General features: G+C 34.2%; 2 protein-coding genes and 1 long non-coding RNA gene across 6 annotated transcripts; 1 reads left to right on the top strand and 2 right to left on the bottom strand.

Moving 5' to 3' along the window:
- Positions 1–227: 227 nt before the first annotated feature.
- On the bottom strand, positions 228–3,998 carry LOC101264218 (uncharacterized). Of its 4 annotated transcripts, XR_003246843.2 has the most exons (4): positions 2,390–3,998; positions 2,006–2,217; positions 1,057–1,169; positions 228–548 (listed from the first exon to the last, which is right to left on the bottom strand). XR_003246843.2 is itself a non-coding variant. In XM_026031140.2 (3 exons), exons 1-2 carry the CDS (start codon positions 3,726–3,728, stop codon positions 2,015–2,017), a joined length of 1,542 nt encoding a protein of 513 aa, XP_025886925.1. In that variant the 5' UTR covers positions 3,729–3,998; the 3' UTR covers positions 228–548; positions 2,006–2,014. The 4 variants fall into 4 exon arrangements, 2 of the variants coding, with proteins under 2 accessions (XP_025886925.1, XP_025886923.1); XR_011221210.1 differs by lacking the exon at positions 1,057–1,169 and having other exon boundaries at positions 2,006–2,206; XM_026031140.2 differs by lacking the exon at positions 1,057–1,169.
- A 1,456-nt stretch (positions 3,999–5,454) lies between these two features.
- On the bottom strand, positions 5,455–13,578 carry LOC101263315 (microtubule-associated protein 70-1). Its single transcript, XM_004239213.4, has 11 exons — positions 12,849–13,578; positions 12,683–12,768; positions 11,650–11,715; positions 11,391–11,561; positions 11,125–11,295; positions 10,676–10,831; positions 10,431–10,577; positions 10,231–10,302; positions 9,616–10,146; positions 9,345–9,532; positions 5,455–6,145 (listed from the first exon to the last, which is right to left on the bottom strand). Exons 1-11 carry the CDS (start codon positions 13,090–13,092, stop codon positions 6,109–6,111), a joined length of 1,869 nt encoding a protein of 622 aa, XP_004239261.2. The 5' UTR covers positions 13,093–13,578; the 3' UTR covers positions 5,455–6,108.
- A 405-nt stretch (positions 13,579–13,983) lies between these two features.
- On the top strand, positions 13,984–18,968 carry LOC104647371 (uncharacterized). Its single transcript, XR_011221208.1, has 3 exons — positions 13,984–14,268; positions 17,566–17,632; positions 18,711–18,968. It is a non-coding gene; the product is annotated as an uncharacterized lncRNA (long non-coding RNA).
- The last annotated feature ends 2,309 nt before the right edge of the window (positions 18,969–21,277 follow it).

Raw genomic sequence — 21,277 nt, 5'->3', positions numbered from 1 at the left:
CTTGATTTGGGTACAAAAAATAAATGAACTTACCCGATCACCCTTAATTTTTCAGCTATTGATCTTCTAAATCTGTTATCTTATGTTCTGCCATTGCAATCATCTTGTTCTTATTGTTGTCTAGTAATAGAGTAAGCACTGTTGCGTATTTGCAGCATATGAACACCTAAAATGAAACATGAAATAAATGTAGTAACTTCACAAATGCAAAAGAAACAAGGTTGCGCTTGAGGGAAATTATTTTTTCCAGATCACGGTGATATCTGAGCCAGTTTACATGCACCATGGCCATTTACAATACAAAGTGTCAGCATGCAAACACTTAGAAGAGACACCTTGCATATAATTTCTGTGCATTCCTTAGTTATCCAGTATGCTTGCACTAGTTACACGGAGCACCTACTATGACCAACCAGCATAGGTACGAGGCAGTTCTGCTCACCAAGGCTTGGACATGTGAAAAATGAAACCATCTATCAGATCTAGGACCTCATGGTTCTCAGTTCACTTCATCGACCACTGGCCACTTCCTTGGGTGCAAAAGTGAGCTGTAAAATAAGCCACAGATGTCGGATATGGTACATCATGAAATGAAATGTCATGCTCTTCCAAATTCAGTGATGGCCAAATACATAAGCAGATCCCTAAACTTGTTGGATTTTTTCCCTCAGGTACCTCAACTACGTCATTTTCCTATTGAATCATTGAACCCCCATGATTTGTTCCGTTTAAACAAATATCGTTGTCTGATGTGGAACCAGATTTGTGAGGGATATTGATAAAGGATACATACGCTGTTCCACAAATCATTAGTCCAATTGATAGTGAAAATGTTTGAGAATAATTGTGTTTTACTTAAGTCATTTGAACACATTAGAAAACAAATGAGACTAACACGGTTTGTCTTCATTCCTTCAATCAAAATTATTATAATTCGAACATAATTAAAGACATTTACAATAGAAAAGCTAATCAAAAAATCAACCAACAGTGTTTTAAAGAAACAAATTATGGGTGGTTCAATGATTCAATTGAAAAATGATGTAGTTGAAGTACCTGAGAAAAAAAAACCCAACAAGTTTAGGAATTTGTTTATGTATTTAGCCTTCAGTGATTGTTTGATGACTTTGCCTCGTTGGTGAAGGTAATGCTAATATTGGTTTTAGCCTCTGTTTGGGACCAAATAAATCTTTTAGGAGTAACATTAGTTGAAAAAGGAGGAGATAAGATCAGAATTCAAGGCATTGGAAACAGATAATTGAGAAAAGTGCATGAGAAGGAACAACTACTCATTATTTCAAAGGAGTCCTGAAAAATGATTCTTCCATTCTCCTTGAAAATCATAACTTCATGAAAACTCCAGGCAATAATGGGAAGAAAAGCACACGACTAACAATCTCTGCCCAATAACAAGCTATGAACAAGAAGTTTCTTACTCTAACTTATTATTCGTCCTAGATATCAAACGAATATTAAGAAAATAGCCTGGTAAGAAATTCACATAGTTAATGAGAAGGCATTCGCTTAAAAGAGAACAACTAATGCCTCGTGCTCTTATTTGAGAAGGGGTTGTTCTTTCCCCCTTTTCAGCTCTTTTGTTAGTCAAAATCGTTCCAACAATCATTTAACACAGTCTCACTAGACTATTTGAAGATCTTTCATCTTAAAATCCATGGTTGTAGCATTTTATAATTATGAGAAAATACTCAACTGTGCTCATTATGTGTCTGTTGTCAAACTTTTAGTTATTTCAGAACCAGGCATGACTCTTAAGAGTAAAGTAAAAATCCCTAGATAATAATGAAGTCAACTGAAAAAACAAAAAAGAAGAAAAGGATAGGCCCTGCTACTATCCCACAACGAAACATCATAAAACCTTTATCCTGATTATAGTGTTAAGCAGTTCAAATTCTCCTAAAAAGTAATACCTACATTTATCTAAGCGATTTCATTTTAAACCTGCAAACAAGCTTCACAATGGCTGTCCTCTAGTTGATTTACATACCTTATGCATTCATGCATTGTCAATTTCAACAAGTTCTGTCGAAGCTACCGGTCCTGCAAAAGTAGCTCCAAAAAAAAACAAATCTTTGCATTGAAATATCACAAGCTGAACTAGGCTCAATAAAACCTTAACAATCTTGGATAGAGCAATTTGAGATGTAATGCCAACAAAGCCAATCCATTGCAGAAAATCACCAAATGCCTGTATGCATACTTCCGAAAGAAAACTGTTGTAAAATATTCATTGTTGATAGCCACATAAAGAAGGCCAAGAAAATGCAAATGAATATCACTGAAACAAACAAAATTAAGTCTCACAAAATTACATAAACTTGCTTAAGTTGTTAGTTGTTTTTGCTACCAATCAAGTGATGAAGAAGCACACCTGCTGCAACACTTACATTCAAGCTCTCCACAGCCATAAAGGATCTAAAGTTCTGACCTAAAATACTATTATCACTCTCAGCATCCTCATCTTCTGCAGCGATTATATCCAAAGGGATATTTCCCGGAATTCCAACTAATTCAGTACATGACCTCTCCACCAATGGTCTCAGACCAGTCCCTTCACTTCCCAAAACAAGGATTGTAGGAGCACCAGGCACAATCTTATGCAATGGAACAGCTCTTGAAGAAACAGAACCACCTAGGACACGCCATCCATTTTCTGCCGAAGACGTTAGGAACTGCATCATATTCTTGCAAGACCTCAGCTCCATTAATTCAAGTGAGCCTGCACTTGCTTTGCTCACTACCCCACTCAATGGAGCAGAGTTCTTAGCACACAAAACAATCCCAGAAGCTCCGAAAAAGTAAGCAGACCGTATAATTGCACCCAAATTCTGAGGATCAGTAACCTCATCCAAAGCAACCCAAAGAGGAGTTGTATCTTCCTCTATTGAAACAGGTTCCAATTCCTTGATACCAACCATTTCCAATGGAGAAGTATCGAGGACCAGTCCTTGATGAGGCCTGTTATCACTAATCATATTGAGGTCATGTTTAGATACTTCCTTTATACTTAATCCAACTTTCTCCGCTGTCCTCAAAACTCTCTCAAACCCTTTCTTATCCTTCTTCTTCCTGTTATTCCCACTCAAATCCAACCCTTCCTGAATATAGAGACCATAAAATTCCCTTCTCCCAGCTGACAATGCAGCTAAAACAGGGCCAACACCATAAACCCCCTCGCCTATCATTCTCGGTAGGGTTGATTCAGAAGCCTCTTTCCATGTCTTTTTACCCCAACTATCTTGATTGTTCCACCTTCTAACCTCCGGCCTATCAGACCTCGGTCTTACCTTAATCCGACTGAACCTGCTCTTAATCCTATCCCATCTCGGATCATCCATTTCTCCTTCATCATCTTCTTCTCCACTATTACTTGTGCTCTTATAATTGTCTCGTCTATCCTCATATCTCTTAAATTCTACACTTCCCTCAGCACCTTTAAACAATTTATCAGCCGATTCCCCCCAAGAAGACCTGTTCAGAACCACCTTTTCAGGTCTTTTAGTTTGTTTAACTTTATCTTCTTCAAGCCAAGGAAGACTCTTTTCACTACCCTCTGCAATTTCCGTTGAAAAACTTCTAACAGTAATCGAATGTTGGTGAGATTTCGGGCGAACCCCACATGAAAAGTTCATAGATATTTCTAAGTTCCAAAGGGGTTTAGTAGAGCAGAAAAGGAGTAAAGATCTGGGGGTATGAAACTGTTTCAGCATAATGGATAAGAAACCCTTTAGAGAGAAGATCAATGGCTGCTGCGAGCTGGACTATATTCACCTCAAGGATTTTAGGAGGGTTTATCTCCACCCTTGAGGTTCACCAATGTTCAATAATGGCCCCTTCACTTTCAAATTATGGCAGATGTAGCATTTCATTCCATGCCAAAAGGGTAGGCAGGGTATGGTACCATATTTGAAATTGATATTTGATTTTTAAAATGTTATATTTCAACTCCTATAAGTGAAATGAAATCTATAATCTATTTAAGCTCATACAAATTTGGACAAAATGAATTAACATTAAAATTTATATTCGAAATATATAATTGACAAATGAAACATATTCTTTTTTTTTGTTTTGTTTTTGAAAAACAAAAAAATCTAGGAATGGGTTAGTGGAACGAGAAGGAGAGGCTAAAAAATTATTCTTTTTGAAAAACAAAATTTTTTTATTTTTTAAAAAACAAATTTAAGAAAAGGTTGGTAGAAGGTGGGCGGGCAGAGATACCCCGGGGAGGGGGTAAATTTTTTATAAAAAAAAAACGATTTTTTTTTAGGTTGATGAAAGGGGGGGACAGGGGGTGCTCGGGGAGGGGATAAAAAAATTTTGAAAAAGTAATTTTTATTTTATTTTTCAAAAATAAAATTTTCTTAGGAGTTGGTTGATGGGAAGCGCTCGGGGGTGGGGGTGCCTGTAGGGAGGAATAATTTTTTTTTTTTTGAAAAACAAATTTATTTAAATGAGATAGAACCATTTTGCAAAAATCATATTTGACCAAATTTATATTTGCTCATATTATATTTGAATGACTTTTAATTCAAACTATTTTTTCTCAATCCATAATTAACCCATCCAAATTTAATCCAATCCAACCATTGTCACCCCTATTATTATCATACTAACTTAAGTTGATATTTTATAGTTCGATCTCAATATTTTACGATATGATAAATTGGTAATCATAATTCTTTTATGTCATTGATAGAATATCAAGTAGCTTTGGATCTTGTCCTAGTAATCTATCTTCAATTCATAGACGAATCAAACTATACAAATATTAAATTTTAAATTATAAAGTTATTGATCTCATGTTTTAAAAGCTTTTGCATGATTGTTATAGTTTTCAAAATAGTAGTAAGTCAGATAAACCGTTCGCTTGAAATTAACAATTATTTTGAGTGTCGATCACTATCTCAAGTTATGTGACTAGTTTCATTTTTAGTCAGTTTCTATATCTTGTACCAATTGAACTTTGAAATATTTATTTTATCCATAACGAAATTATTTAAAATCAAACAAACATTTATGATTTATTTTATAACTACAAAGTCTTTTATTTTTAAACTCACTATTAAGTCAATCTACATCATATAAATTGAATCCAATATCCTACGTGGCTTATTTAAAATCACAAAACCCAAAAGACATTATGATATATTATATACATCTTTAATTTAAGACTAAGAGATTAAAAAATATTATTTACTTAAATATATGTGAGATAAAGAAATTGAAAGTGTGATAATGTACAAGTATAAATTGGAGTAATAAGTAATTTGAAATCAACAATAACGATAATTTTTCTAAGAAAAAAAAAGAACGACTTCCACCAATAAGTGTATAAAGTGTGACAAATGCCTTGGCAGAGCTTGTAACCGCTCCCAAAGAAGTTCCAGATATTAAAAAAAAAGAGCATCTAATTATGCTGGGAATACACCATAATGAGAAAACGACAATGATTATTCAAAGTAGGGGTTCTGCTAAATGCAATTCAGTTTCAAAAGCTTGTACATAGCTCAGAAGATGGCCAAATCATTTGTAATGGCCTGAAAACTCATACGACGACTAGTTTTGAACTGAGGGAAATAGAAAGCTAAAAAAAATGCGGCGAAAAAATTCTCATACTTGTCTCATTGCAACAATATTAACAAACCTGAACCAATAACACATCACACTAGAGCTGCAGATTACAAATATAGACTGCAAACAACATGAAAACGGAATAGACCAAGTAAATGCCAACAAGCTACTCTATACAACCACAAAATCAACTGTGACACAAATTGTTCTCTGCCAAAAGGTTAGCTCAACTCTGACATCTTGAGTTTCTTTTCCTGCTTATCTGTAAGCAGAGAGGGACCGGACCACAGTCTTCTAAGTCAGAAGTACACCAAGATTCACTGCCTATCTCCATGTTTAAAGATATCGCTTTCTTGCTCCAACCAGAGCAGAAACATCATAGTCATTGGCATGCTTGTTGCTGTTTTACAATCAACCATCACGGGGGTAAAAATAGGGGATTTCTAAGGCACACAAGGAGCTCCTGAGGTTTACGCGGAGTTGCTTCTTAAGACAATTATAGGTTTCCCTTGTGTTTTATTGTGTGCGTGTTAACCCACTTCGTGCTACACTCCTGCAGATAATAAGATTCTTTCAAGTTAAGAGAAAATTTCAACTTATGCAGTATTATCTTCGACAAATGAAGATGTGCATGTCACAATTTCAACTTATGTAGTATTATCTTCGACAAATGAAGATGTGCATGTCACAATTTCAACTTATGTAGTATCATCTTCCAAAGATGAAATACTGTAGTTAAAGAAAATTCAATTTGTTAGCAGCTTAACCAAACCAAAATCTTCTGTGGCAAAGGAAAACATAGTCAGCTGTGTGCTACTCAGAAACCACGCCATTTTCTTATATTTTAGCTAGCTGAACAGCAAGAACAGTACCATAGCTGTGATGAATCAGAATTTCCTTCTTGGACAAACTACATAACCATTGAACTCCCAGCTGAATTAATCTTTAGCAACAGAATTCTCTGGAAAAAATTAGAACTTCCACCTGAGTTTTATTATTAGCAGCCGAAATCCTCTGAAAGATCATTTTCAAGGCATGAGAGCTAATGTTTAGAGCTTTTCTCAGGCACAAAACTTGTGTAAGGAAAGCAGAATCTAGCACAAAACTTGTTGTCCCTCTTTAGGAGCAGCCTTCTTAAGCTGCTGATGAAGCTACACATGAGACTGTCTCAAACCATAATTCCAAAGTATTGACCACGGGTTAAAGTCTTTAGGTAGAATTTAGGCAAATGACTTGTAGGGTCATCTTTTCAACTAACATTTTAAGCTTCGGGTTGTTGCTCAGGAGCACTACAAGTTTGTGACAAAGGTTTTCATGGAGATCTACTCTGATACCTACTCTACCATCTACTATTAGGTCAGAGCAGTAGCATGCTGAACTCCTCACTATCCTAACTCCTAGGTTTTGTGCTCCCACCCCGCCTTCATTTTTCTTTTAAAATCCACTCAGAAGCATAGCAACACCTAAACATAGAAGAGAGCCTATGTAGGTGACAATTTAGCTCTGAATAAATAATTGGAGTATGAACCACGTTGTAAAGAGGTCCATGGTACATTGACAAGGTAGTTACATGAAATGACTACTGTCAACCTAACAAAAAAGTAAGGAACCTCAGAAACAGGGAGGATTCTCTTACTCTTCTTTGATTAAAATGCTTTCCAAGTAAGTGCAGATTCCAAGAAAACAGAGGTTGTAAGGCATCCCGCACAACATACTTACCAGAGAGATGATGACCCAAACACCTTTGGTAAATTTATTCAGGTCGACGACACACATCACTCGTCTTCTCTTCTTTCTTTGTTTTCGAAAAAGGGTCCTATTTGCCCCTCTCCACATACAAACAAGTTATATTTACCCCTAGTTATATTCTTTGAATATGTTTACCATAATTAAAATTTTACTCTTTAACAAATATTCTACCCAATCCATTTTTATAAATTAAACCCAACCCACTCAATAGATCAACTTCTATTCCCTTTTCCCAGAAAACATGACAAAGAGAGAGAAAACGCTATACAGAGACAGAAAACATTTGGTCATCAGGCCACACCCGTATATCAGTTTGTACAGCTTTTCAAATCAAAACTGCAAGTTGTCGGATTTTTGAGGACTTCTGATGCTTTTGGGTATTAATTACTAGAGTAAATGTTTATTATAGTTATTAATGGAAAGCAAAAGTTGGTAAAAAATAGATTTTTGAAGATTGTTCTTGTATTATAGTACTATGTTATTGTTCATTTTTGTGAAGTACTGTGAATGGGAAGATTGAGGGTGTTAATTATTTTCCTCTAGTGATTGTTGTAGTTGCAGCTCTAAGAGAAGAATCAATGAAATATAGAAGATCAAGAACAAAACTGGATGAATTCATACCACTGAAGTAGAGTTCTCATGAAGATACTAAAGCTGAAATCACTAAAGATAGATTTAGTAGTGAAAAGATGAGTTGGATTAGCTCTAGAACAGAGCACGACCTTACATTTTCTTTCTGTATCCATTTTTTTAACAGAAAAAGTTACGAGGGGGTAGGCAGGTTTAATTTTAAAAATTGAAGTAAGTAGAATATTTATAGATGCCATGTAAGCACCACATAGGATAATAATAGTAACCGTCCAAGGGCAAATATGTGCCCAAAGTGATGGTAACATTGGTAATGGTAACCTATTTTTGAGAGTTGAGGAGCAAATATGACCCTTCTCCAGGGGTTTTTTTTTTTGATAAAGGTAACAGTCATGAGTGATCACTCTCGTTTCTCAAAAAACAAACAAGGTAACGAACTCAGAATCCTACATACACTTGAAAATGTCTACCAGATCACAAACTCAGAACCCTAGCATACACTTCAAACTGTCGACAGAACACTATGGAATTGTTACGTCCATATGTATCCCAAATGAAAATAGCAATATCTCATCTCTATCAAGGCTTAGCAAAGAATCATGTCAGTAACCTTTATGGACATTGACCAGCTACACAACATACACAAATGTATATTGATTTGTTAAAGATATATCTTTCAGTTTAAGATAACACATTTGAACATTGTAAAGTTATTACAACAAAGGGATGTGGGAACTCTGCAACAAATATGTTAAAAACACATCTACTTTCCAGTTTCCATCACTTAATAGACTGTAAACATGGTGAAAACAACCAGGAAAGCTAGAGAGTGGACATACTCTGGAGGTTAAATGCATACAAGTGCATAACTTGTCCCATCATCTTAAAGCATATAAGAAGGGCTAAAAGAATGTTCCTTAATTCTTTTCTGGAATCAACTAGTATTTGTTAATACTCGCTCCGTTTAAAGTTGTGTGGCACAGTTTGCCCGGGAATGGAGTTTAATAAAGAAAAGACTTTTGAAACTAGTGGTCTTAAACATGACATAACATTTGTGTGGCTATGGCACTTAGAGACTTGCGGTATTAAGCGCACCACAATATTTGTGTGGCTATAAAAGCTTGACATTAAGGGTAAAATGGGATATTCAAGTTAAAATTATTTCCAAATTTATAAAGTTATTTAATGGAACGGACTAAAGTGTGGAATCGAGGGAGTAGGTCACAACATTACATCACAAAATGACATTTAGACATAGCAAGACGAGTTACCCAGGCATAGGTAGAAGATATATTGCAAGTATGCCAGAAGGAATCTTAATTTCTCTCTCCCAGGATCCAACAAGAATAACTTGTATGTCATTGTGCATAATTGAATAAAATGAGGATTGTTTGATAATCATATTGAAGACATACCTTCCAGGTAGCAGCTGAGAACTGTTCACTGGACCCTTAGAATTTCCCAATCTTTTTGCCCTATTTTCTTGTTCTTTCTCAACACGCATAGCAGCGACCTCTTTCTCCATGGCAGCAACCTCCCTTCTCATCTTTTTGGCCTCAACTTCCATGGCTTTTGTTAAAGTCTCTACTTTCTTAGCTAACATCTGATCCCAAGATTGCAATCAAAATTAGCACAAACATCTGAGTAAAGAAAACATAACTTTGCTTAGCAAGAAACCAGTCTAACCTCAATTGCATCGTCCTTGTCTTTAAGACTTTGATCCTTTTCATGGCCAGCTTTCCGCAAAGCAACTACCTCTTTTTGAAGTAAGTCATATAGTAGTCCAGGCACAGTATCTTCTGTTTCGGTTACTGGTAGGTCGGTACGTTTTTCATCTTGATTTGATTTCCAAGAAGTAGTTTCAGTCTCATTATCCTTAACTCCATCAACAGACTTGCTGCTATTGAAATTTGGACCTGTTACATTCAGAAGTTTTTTACCCCTGTCCAATGATCTTGAGCCACCATCAAATGACTTTGAGGTCCCTTTTGCATGCTTCAAAATAGTACTGGACCCAGAAGATCTCAACTGAAATGATGGTGATCTCTTTGGTAAGAAGCCATTAGAGGTCAATTTAGAGATACTTTCAGCTCCACCAAGTGACTGCCGACGTGAAGGACCATTGCTTGAACTTCTGCCATCAGTTGTATTGCGAGAGCTAGCGCTTGATGGTCTCAATGTCTCTTCCAAGACCTTGAGCCTCAATAGATATTTGTCCTGCGCAAATGATAGAAGTTAAAACTTGTGAAAATAATATCAACAACCATTTTTGAGTGCCCTTTCTATTGGAAAAAATATTACTTTCAACAGAGCTTCTGACTTTGCAGTTCGTTCAGTGATTGCGAGCTTGTCACGTAGTTGTTGCATCTCACCCTGCAGTACAAGATTTAGGCTTAGATGAGAAATATGAGCTCGTTAAACCACATGCGCATAATGCAGTAAGTTCTATTAGGGCAGGATCTCTGTATCTTATAGAAGGCAAGCCATGGAAACTACCATACCTGCAAAATCCTCCTCTCTTCAAGCCACTGTTTCACAGGCATTACTTTATCATTTGCATCTTTCCATTCATTAGCAACCACAGTTGCTACCCTATTAGCTGTTACCTTGGCACGTGCTAGCTCGCGGTCAAGTGTTTTTCTTTCTTCCTGGAAGAATAGATTAGCATATGTATAATAACATTTAGTATTCTCGACATATTAATTATCAAATATATTTAATAAAAAATCTTTCTCGGATAGATTACATTCATTTCTTGAACTTTCCGTTGGTAATCCCGGACAGCATTAGCAGCTGCACCACCAGCCAGAACAGCCTCCTCAAGCTCGCGCACACTTTGGGTAAGTTTTTCAACCTCTGCAACCTTTTGGCGATGCATTCTGTCTAGAATTTTATTTTCTTCCTGATGTATGTTTATGAAACAGAATAAGTGGAAATAGAATGCATGTTATGCATCTAAACACTAAACACTAGGCTGACATTAGTTCCAATATGCGTGACAACATTTCATGGAATTCTTCCAATTTTTTAAAAGATAAAATAAAAAACAAATATTTCATGTCTAGGCAAAGAGAATTTTCCCAAAAACAAGAACAAATATTTCATGAATACATTGAAACGTTTTCTTATAATAAATACCACCTAAATGATCCAATATCTTAAGCAGCAGAACCAATAGTTGGATCATCAACATACCTGGCATATTTCTATCTGTTTCATCAGCTCTTGATTCTTATTCTGAAGGTCATCCACCATAGACGCCTTTGCTAATGCTGACTGCACAGTTCTTTCGGCATCAAGTAAAGCTGCCTCTTTTGACTTGGTAAGACGGTCCAATGCCTTATTATCATCTTGTAGTTTCGCAGTCTGGAAAAAAATAGAGCAAAGTGTAAGTAAGAAAGTGTCCTCATATGTAGACTGAGCTTTAACATCATTTACAGACATGAAATGCAGGCAGACACCTCATGACGAGCAAGTTTGAGTTCAGCCTCCAAAGGTGCAAGGATGGCCTCAATTGGCGGCATATCATCATCCTTTTGAGCAGCATGGACCCTTCGAAGAGTGGCTTCCGCTGCAAATTGAGCTGCCATGGATGCTTTCTTCTCATCATTGATTTTCTTGATTTCAAGATTCTGTAAAGCAAGAAAAGTATTGTAAGTTATAAAATAGTTTACTGAAAAAAAATGAAGTACCTATAATAAGAAGATTCTGAATTAGTACCTTGCTTTCTAGAAGTGATTCTGTCAACTTGAGCTTCTCATCAACCCTTGTCAACTCATCAGTGAGCTGAATTACAGGTTGTAGGACAAGGAAAAATACCATATGAACATTTTTTTAAAGACTATGAGTAGCTTCTATTTCACTACAGCAGAAACAATCAGATGTAGCCAAATAAAACCAACAAGCAGACATTTTATGCAAAAATGCTGTTGCCAAAACTATAGCACAAATTAAACCATAATCTAGATATTCCTAGATTCAACAAATAGACAGCACATTCTCAAGTTTTACAGTTTATGCGTGAGAGCATGAGCCACGACCTTCTCATTATCAGAGATGTTCCCAACCCCTATCCCTCTACCTCACCCCCCAGAAAGTAAACATTAGCCAAAGCGCATTTCCATGCAGCTTCCTAGAAATTTTGGAGATTTCACAAGAGCTCACCTTCTTCTTCTATAAATCTCTTGGATATTGCATCAAAATTTCAAATCTTCACATGACACATATTTAACTTTCCAGGTCAAATAAAGCATCTTTAAAATATCATTAATATATTCAAGAGATTAAAACAGAACTAATCATGATTCCCGATTCTTCAAATAGAAACAAACAACAAAAAATAGTAGTAAATCCAGTTAAATGACTGCAAATCACATTCAAACACGATTAAATATGTACGAGTAAAGTACCTGCTGTTTTAAGGGTCCAAACACATGCAACAGAATGTGACAATTGAAATCCTACAATTTCACTTTTCACACTTCTGGAACAAAATAAATACAATAAAATCCTACATTTCCTTGCATAGAAAACACCCTATATTTTCACTTTAAATAAAACCAATGCATTACCCCCTTGGTTATTTGCATTCAGTTAATACTTTATAATGGGGAAAAAATCACCTTTTGAAATTGAGTTTACTAGCAGTCAACAATGGTAAAACAGTGTCGTGGTTGTATTCCAGAAAGATATACTATATCATAATTCATAAAATAAGATTTCTCATTGTATATTCAAATATTGAATACTATACCTCTTCAACAGCCTTTTCTCGTAGGCGTTCTGACAACCGTAATGCCTTGATCTCCGCTTGAGCTTCCGAGAGTTCCCGGTCCTTATCTGAAAGAAAACGACCCGGTATCATTCACTACAAGGAAACGAGAACCAAATCGGAGTTGGATCCAGCTGACATTACAAACCTCTGACTTCATTCTCCAGTCGATTTAGCTCCAACTTCACCGGATCCGACCCGTGAAGCAGGTTCATGAACTCGTCGGCGTCGAGACTGGGCCTCACCACCGACATCCTTCTCCGGTAAGTACCCTTTCCTCCTCCAGACACTGTCGGTGTAAGAGCAACTTCATTCGTCGCCGTTATCGCATTGCCGGTGTTCTCGCCGGAAGTCATCTCCGGCGTCTCCATCACACTTCCATCCTCCGCCATTTCGATCTGTGTAATTTTATCCTATCTCACATCAAATTCAAAACATATCGATACTAAAGTAACTGAGGAAGTATATATTTATTTATTTATTTATTTGAAGATAAACTCATGTGCTACTAGCCGTGTGACTGTAGAGTTGAGAAAGCTTCTTCCCCTCTCTCTCTCTCTCAACCCTAAAATCAAACTGATGTATTATGAAAATTGAAATGCTTTATGGTTTCTTCTCTTTTTACAAAATTGTACACTTCTGCTCTATCTCATATGTCATTGAGTTGAGAGAGAGAAGAAGACTCTTTTTGTGACTATTCTGTTTTTTTACCTCTTTACCATATTTGAATATACTATTACTAAATTTATCAAAAACCATTTTATACTTTGTTTTTATTTAATGCACATTTAAAATTTATGATTAATCTCCCAAAACTTGATAATTTAATACTCTTTCATGTGATGTGCATTATTTGGATTAAATCGAAGAATCAAATCAGATCTTAAGTTGAATTGATTTCTTTTGTTTTTATATTTAGTTTTGAATTAATAATTTACTTGATTTGAGATAAATTTGTATATATTTCATTGAGTTATCTTCTATAACTTGATTTGAAATATATTTCTAAATTTTCCTAGATTAATAAAGTCATTTTTTATTCATATTATAGTTATTTAATTTATCTTATTTTCCTTTTTATTTGTGAGTGTTTGAAACTTCTTCTCTTCTTTTTTTTTCTTCTAAATTTTAGGTGGCATGTTGGGCCATTTTATTTAATGTTAATCAATCAACATATTAGTCTAGCCAATCGGCCCAAAAAATTAACAAAAATTAAAATAAAAAAATCTAAAAACAATGAGTCCAATCCACATCAAACCCTCTATAGATAATAAGAAGAGTAATCTAATAACATCCGCCTCTCATTTTCCTTTTCCAATATTGGCTTCAAGATGTTTTCTTACGACAGTCTCTAGAGCCTCACACTTCGCTGCCTCTTTTTGTGAATCTATTTCTTTTTTTATCTCTTTTTCTCCGTCTTTTACACCTCACAGAAAGGCATTCACTACTGAGAAGTAATCGATTGTCCTTTCTTTTCCTTCTTTTCTTGTTCTTTCCTTGTCATTTGACCTTCCTCTATCGTTGATTAGGAGGTAATGTATTGTCCACCAATCTTTCACTTCACAAAGGTAGCAATTTGAAGTTCTTAATACGAACACATAATCGTCTTTCTCCTATTTGCTTATGCTTCTTACTCCATTTATATCTGACTCTCTTTTGTACTATGTGAGCTGATTTTGTGTTTTATACCCAATTTTGCTTGAATTTTATGTGACCTTCATGCTTGAATATTAAAGATGATGTTGCACCTCTGAGTTTGATAAAAGTTTTTGTGTGCTAATATAGATTAAAAAAAATTGTTAATGAAATTGTAATGACCCCATTCTAAGGGCATGCTCGTGTGTATGTGAGTGCGTTCTAAATTCTTGCATGTATGATTAATAGCTAGATTTGCTTTAGTTATTTAAGAAGTTGACAAAAATAGTGCATAAGTATTCTCAAATTATGACTGAAATCTCATTGACACACCTTAAATTAATTGGGATTCAGTTGCTCCCGTTTCTAATACTTTCAAGCGCCTTCTACGATGACATGTCATCTTCAAAGATATAAGTTTATTATATCTGTGTACATGTGTCTACCACACTTGCAAATAGTTTTTTAAATTTTTTACAAATTAACTTCACTTTTTTTTTAAAATAATATTTTCAATTTTCTTTAGATTATCTTATTTTCTTTATCTTTTATTTAAAGTAAGTTAATACACATAAAAAAAAATTAAAAACTTTTCTTTGTATTCAAGTTTTTCTTTAGTATGTTTTTATATTATCATCCTTCAATATTTTTTCTCTTTTATTTTTCTATTGATATGATTTAATCTTTTATTTTCTTTGTGTTTCCTTTTGATTTGATTTCAAATTTAATTCCAAATACTTTATATTTAAAATAAGTTAATTTTGAACTGATATTATATTAAAATAAGTGAAGAAAATCAAGTTAAACACAAAAAATTAAAATGTTAAAACTAAAGAATACTTTATAATTATTTTTTGAAAAAAAATACACATAATTCTTTTGACATAATTTAAAGTGAAAAGATAAGAAATTAATGTAGGTAAAAATAACTCAAAAAGTTTTAGGTGAGAAAGGAATTTAAAATAAATAATTTACAAAGAATAAATGAAAATAATTCAATATATATAATTAAGTTTTAATATCATTAATTTTGTGTATGAACTAGTTATAAATTTACCAGTTAAAAAAGGACATGTGCCTGTTTTTTTCACTCATCACTTGCCTTCAAGAGAATGTAAACATTCTCTATGACACACCAACTTTTAGGGTGTATTTGTTTCATTTTAAAATAATAAATAGGGGGTTAATAGAATCCTACTAATGTTAAGGTCTATCGTTGAGATTTCCATCATAATTCTAACGATACTTAAGCATTATCCTATTTATTAATTTAGATAAAAGATTAAATTTATTGAAAAGTAATAATTTATATGCATTAATAGTAAAATAAAATTAAAGGAAAACAAATTATCATAACATTTTGATAATTTGGACCCAATAAGGAACCACAGAGAAGTTGATTTTAGCAGTGTTGTTGCACAAGAGGATCAAGAGACACAATATCACTTGATGACTTAGTTGCATCAAGATTTGACCAAACATATTTTTCATTATTTGTTGCTCTTTTAGAAAAAGTCTTTTCATAAATTGACAATATTTTTTCAAAGATTTTTTTATGATAAATTGAGATTCATAAAATAGAGGGAAAAATTACAAAGGTCATGCAATTTCACGATCTCAATAATTAAATTGCATGATCGTTGTATTTTCCCCCCTCTATTATGTGACTCTCGATTTATTATTAAGAAAATTTTTGAAAAACTGTCGTCGAGTGATGTAATGACTTTTTTCCCATAGCACAACTAATAGTGGAAAATATGTTGGTTCAACTTTTGATGCAACTAAGTTATCAAGTGCTATTGTGTTTGTTGATCCTCTTGTGCAACAACAATGCCAAAATCCACTTCTCTTTGGTTCCTAATTGTCTCCAAATTATCAAAATGCTATGCTAATTTTCCCATCCTTTTATTTTACCATTAGTGCATATAAATTAATACTTTTCAAATAGTTTGCTACTTGTTTTGAATTAATAAATAGGGATTGTAATGACTTCTAGGTCAATTCTGTGTTTATGCATCATGTTTATCGTTTAGAGATTTCTTGTAGCGACCCCAAGTCATTTCTGACTTGCTGAGATTGATAATTCGGTCATTTAGTCGTCCGTTTAGTTTTTGTGTGAGTTTTAGCATTTTGGAAATTCTAAACCTTGAACAATCATTTTCTAACATAAGTTCAAGATTATGGCCTCTAAATCCAATTCCGTCATTATATCTGCTCAGGTTGGGTCATTTTAGGCTAGTAGCATAGTTGACATGATTCTTGAGACTTTGAGTGTGAGTTTGTGCGATACGACGTTTTAACTTTCAAGTTAGAGCCTAAGTTTGACTTCAGTCAATATTCTGGATAAAGAGCTCAGATGAGACTGCTGTCATTGTGGTTAGCATAGAATTGTTGATTTTGGTCTAGAACGACTCTTCGTTTAGATCCCGAGGCTTCTGGGCTAATTTTAAGCCCATGTATGAATTTTGGCTTAAAATGGAACTTGGGTGTGGAAACCAAATTTCATCGAAACGATCTTGAATGGAAGTTTTGATGGTTCTATTGAGTCCAGAATGCTGAAGATGATAGGGTAGCATATTTTATTTGTGCACTCGAGGTTCCATGAATCTTGGGCAACCCATCAGAGTTTTGTTGCCTCAGCACATCAGCTGATAGCTGATGCAGTGCAGGGCCTGCCCCGCGTTCACGCACCTAAGGTTGCGTTTGTTGACGAATAGCACCCTGGCAAGCGCGTTTGCACCTTGGAGCCACGTTTGTGGGTGGTAGTTAACCTGGTTTGTGTGTTTGTGCTAGGCTGTCATATTCGCATGTAGCAGTTGGTCCATAGGCGCATTCATACAACCCCTCTTCATTCGTGAGGGCTAACCAAAGTTTATTTGGTGATTTGAAGTCTTATGTGTTTGTTGGAAGTGTGGCTACGTAGTGGAGTGACTGGGTTTTGTTGAGGAACCTCTGTTTGAGGTAATTTTGTTGTTGAAGGTGCTTCCCATCCTTGTTCGAGCTTATTTTGGGAATTCTTTACTTGTTGTTGTGTTGGCTGTTTGAGGCCTCGAATTGTGTTCAATTTTTGAGCACTAGTTTAAGGCATAGTTTATGGCCTCTTGAGGAGTCTTCCATGTATTTTGGTGTGGTCCCAAAATTCACTTTTGACTCTTAAATTTGTCATAACCATTTTTATGTTGTTTTAGTGTCTAAATTATCCACTAACATTCTAATCCCATTCTTTTTAGCATCGCAGCGTTCAGAAAGGAAAAATATCCGACCTTGTAATTTGGAGCACGTGTGACCGGTCTACTGGTAGGATACGACTTTCTTTCTAATTTAATTGTGCATGAATGTGTGAATTCATGATGATTAGTGTGATATCGGGGCGGGTATCTACTTATTCTTGCTTTCCTTCCTGAAGACCATGTTTTAGGATTCACTGCCATTGTTTCGAGGGTAATACATCGTTAGTTAGGGTTGTATGTGTGTTGTAGCATGCTATATGATTTACTTGTGTTATTACTTATTATGTGAAGCATGTCCCACCTTAGCTACTGATAGACTAGTGATGCCTTAGACCTATGAGCCTTGTATGTCTCCAACGTTTTTTTGGATGGGTCAGGTCCTTGTAGACTAGAATAGTAGACTTGGGTATGATAGTATTCGCCTTAGTTTAAGTGTTTATGTAGCTTGTTATCCCTTTGTCTTCGTTCCCTATTTCTGTGACTCCGATGCATTACAGAAGGTTGTGTGCTTTCTCGGGATCGAAAAACCTTTGGTCTGGAGCCTTTTGTGATATCTTTGGGAGTGGATGATCCATGGTGGCTTGGAGCCTACCTGAGATCCTTTTTCAGAATCGACATGCCCCTGAGTCATTTTTGCTAGTTGGGTGTCTTACTCCCTTGGGAGTGGACTGGCTAGCTGGGCGACCTTGATATTTGAGATTTTCTATAGTGTCGACACGCACCTAAGTCACTCTTACTATCTAGGTGGCTTACACTCCTAGGAGTGGACTTTCTGGCTGGTCACATGGTTTGATTGTCACTATCGCTAGCTGGGTTGGGAGTTGAATGGTTCTTAGTTTCATGGTTGTTTGGATGGGAGTCCGACTGATGTTCTTAGATTCAGATTTGAGTTACTCTTCAGTCTTGTAGTCTTAGCCATTCTGTGTACCTCTCTAGGCTTATTGAGTTCCAGTTAGGTTTAATTGAGTTGTACTTAGATCTACTTCAGTATGCTCGTGTTCTTCTTCTTTTTCATATCTGCTCTGACCTCTATTTGTGTCTAATTGTTTTTGAATGATTTACCTTTCTTGCTTAGTTAGCCTATGATGCCTACTGAGTACCTTTGATTTGGCACTTATGCTACACCTTCATCATTCGTAATGCAGGACCTAGTACCAGCTACGAGTGGTGATCGTTTGTGCCATCTTTTGCAACTTGTGGATATCTGAAACGAATGTGAGCATTTGGCGTCCTAGATCATTGTGTCTCCTTCTGTATATGTGTTTGTTAGTCTTTTGCCTTTAAGACGACTTGTTGTGGTCGATTTTTGAGACTTGTATTCGTTCATACTAGATAACTTTGTGCTTCTGACTTCCAAGTTCTGGAAGTGTTCCATTGTATATAGTTTTTGGTTTGCTTCTGTATCTGTATTTTCTATTGTTGGGGTTATTTTCTATTTAATTCTACCCTTGCTCATTGCTTGTCATTCTAGGTATGGGTCGACTTACCTACTAGTGGGTTATAGTAGGTGACATCATGACTCAGGAAGTCGGGGTTATGACAAGGATAGAGCATAAGCACCCCTGAATTATGACCAAAATTCCAGCGACACATCTTAACATAATTAGGATCCTATTACCCCTCCACCCAAATAAAAAAAATCATTCTTCCATATTTTTGTTCATTTCTTTTGTTGACATGATTCCTTAAACAAGATAAGTTAATTGTGTTTGTACAGACACCTACCACATGTGTAAATGTTATTTTTTTTAATTTAATACACGTAATTTCTTTTTTTTTTTAAATATTGTCTTGTATTTAAACTTTTTAAATGTTGTTTTACCTTCATTCACTATTTTCTCTCTTTTATTTTCATTTGATTTCAATTTTTTTTTTTTGTTTTCTTTGTCTTTTCTTTTGATTTAACTTCAAATTTAATTCTAAATATCCTATATTTAAAATAAGTTAGTTTTGAGTGGATTTCAAAATAAGTGAAGAAAATCAAATAAAACAAAAAATAAATTATCACTTTAAAATTAAAGTTAATTTTTTTTTAAAAAAATAGACATAATTATTTTAAGCTAATTAAAATTAAAAAGATAAAAACTAATTAAAAGTAAAAAGATAAGATACTTAATACAATTTCATTGTTGAAGAAACTAAGATGCCTAAAACTAGCAAGACGGTTGTCCATGTTAAGTAGATTTCTATATATAATTTGAACATAAATGACCAGCTACTGGTCAGAACTCAGAAACAATGTATCAAAACTAAGTTGGCAGCTAGCTCTATCACCAGACTAATCATTTATGTATAAATATCCTATTTACACACACAAAAAAGCACTATTTACGTTTATCTTATTTTTTGGATTTGTTTCGGTAATTGTATATTGGAGTTTTCAATCATTGTTATTGGGTTATTTTGTTAATGGATTCTTATTGGTTTTATTAAAAAAATATCAAGTTATTGGGTTGATATTGATTTTCTAATATTAAGTTAGTGAGTGAATCGATAACCCATTAATATAGTAGTAATTTTACTACTTTGCCCCTATATCAATATTGAATATTAATATGAACACCTTATTGATTACTACTTTTGTCAATTAGCCTTCAATACACATTATTGTCATAGGTCTTTTATTTTTGTTACACTAGTATAATTCTTTACTATTATTTCTATTTTATAGAATTCTGTAAAGTTACAAACATTGTCTTGTCGTGCCAAATTGTTGAAAAGTCCTATAAGTTTTAAATGAACATTTTCTTTTTGGTTAAACTGAAAACTGAAAATCGAACTGTTAAGGACCAAAATTTGATAGATCGAAAATCGATAAACAATATCTTACTGGTTTGATTATTAATTTGACGTATTTAAAAATTAAAAGATGATAAACTGACCCAATAATACGTAAAACCAAACTGAACTGATCGATGCACACCCTTATTTAAATTATGAAAACTCAGGATAAATCTAACAACTACTTTATTTGAAAGTCACTTTTGCAAGAGAAACAACTTTCTTGATTTTTTTATTTGAAAGTGATTATCGTAGTTAATCACATTATTAAGACAACAAAGTATCATTATAATATTTATATATTATAGATTTTAAATTGAAAGCGGTTAACGGAATATAATCATCCATTTAAATTGAGATATATTTGTAAAAAGAGTTTTATTTAGGTCAATTCAATTTTGCATATTCTCTTATATAATAAGAGACAGTTTAAGTAACTCAACAATTTAGGAGGTCAACATGCCTGCCTAACAACTTGGATGATAACTTGGTATTTTTTATTAACATGAACTGACATTATTGCTCAACAGGAATTCTATTTTTGTGTTTTTGTTGAATGTTATGACTAAAATTGCTCATCATTTCTCAAATAGTTTTTGCCATCACATTCTTTTTTTACTTTTTTTTCCTTTCACTAACATATGGTACTCTAAGAATTTTCTTGAAAAAGGAAATTATATTTTTATTGGACGGTTATATAAAAAAATTTATTATAAATTATAATAATTACTCTTAAAATTATATCAATGCTATATAAATTAGGTTAAAGGGAATAACATATATTATTTAAAATGTCATGAAAATAGTACATATCACAACAATAAATATCTTAAAAATTTAAAAGATATATACAAAATTTAAGTGACTTTCAAAATTCTGTTAGTGCAACATAAATTGAAATAGATGTTGGAGTAACATGCATTACTCAAAA

This window comes from Solanum lycopersicum, chromosome 5 (genome assembly GCF_036512215.1).
Source record: "Solanum lycopersicum chromosome 5, SLM_r2.1".
NCBI lineage: Eukaryota > Viridiplantae > Streptophyta > Magnoliopsida > Solanales > Solanaceae > Solanum > Solanum lycopersicum.
The sequence above is the reverse complement of the archived record's forward strand: the minus strand, read 5'-3'. Positions and strand labels throughout refer to the sequence as shown.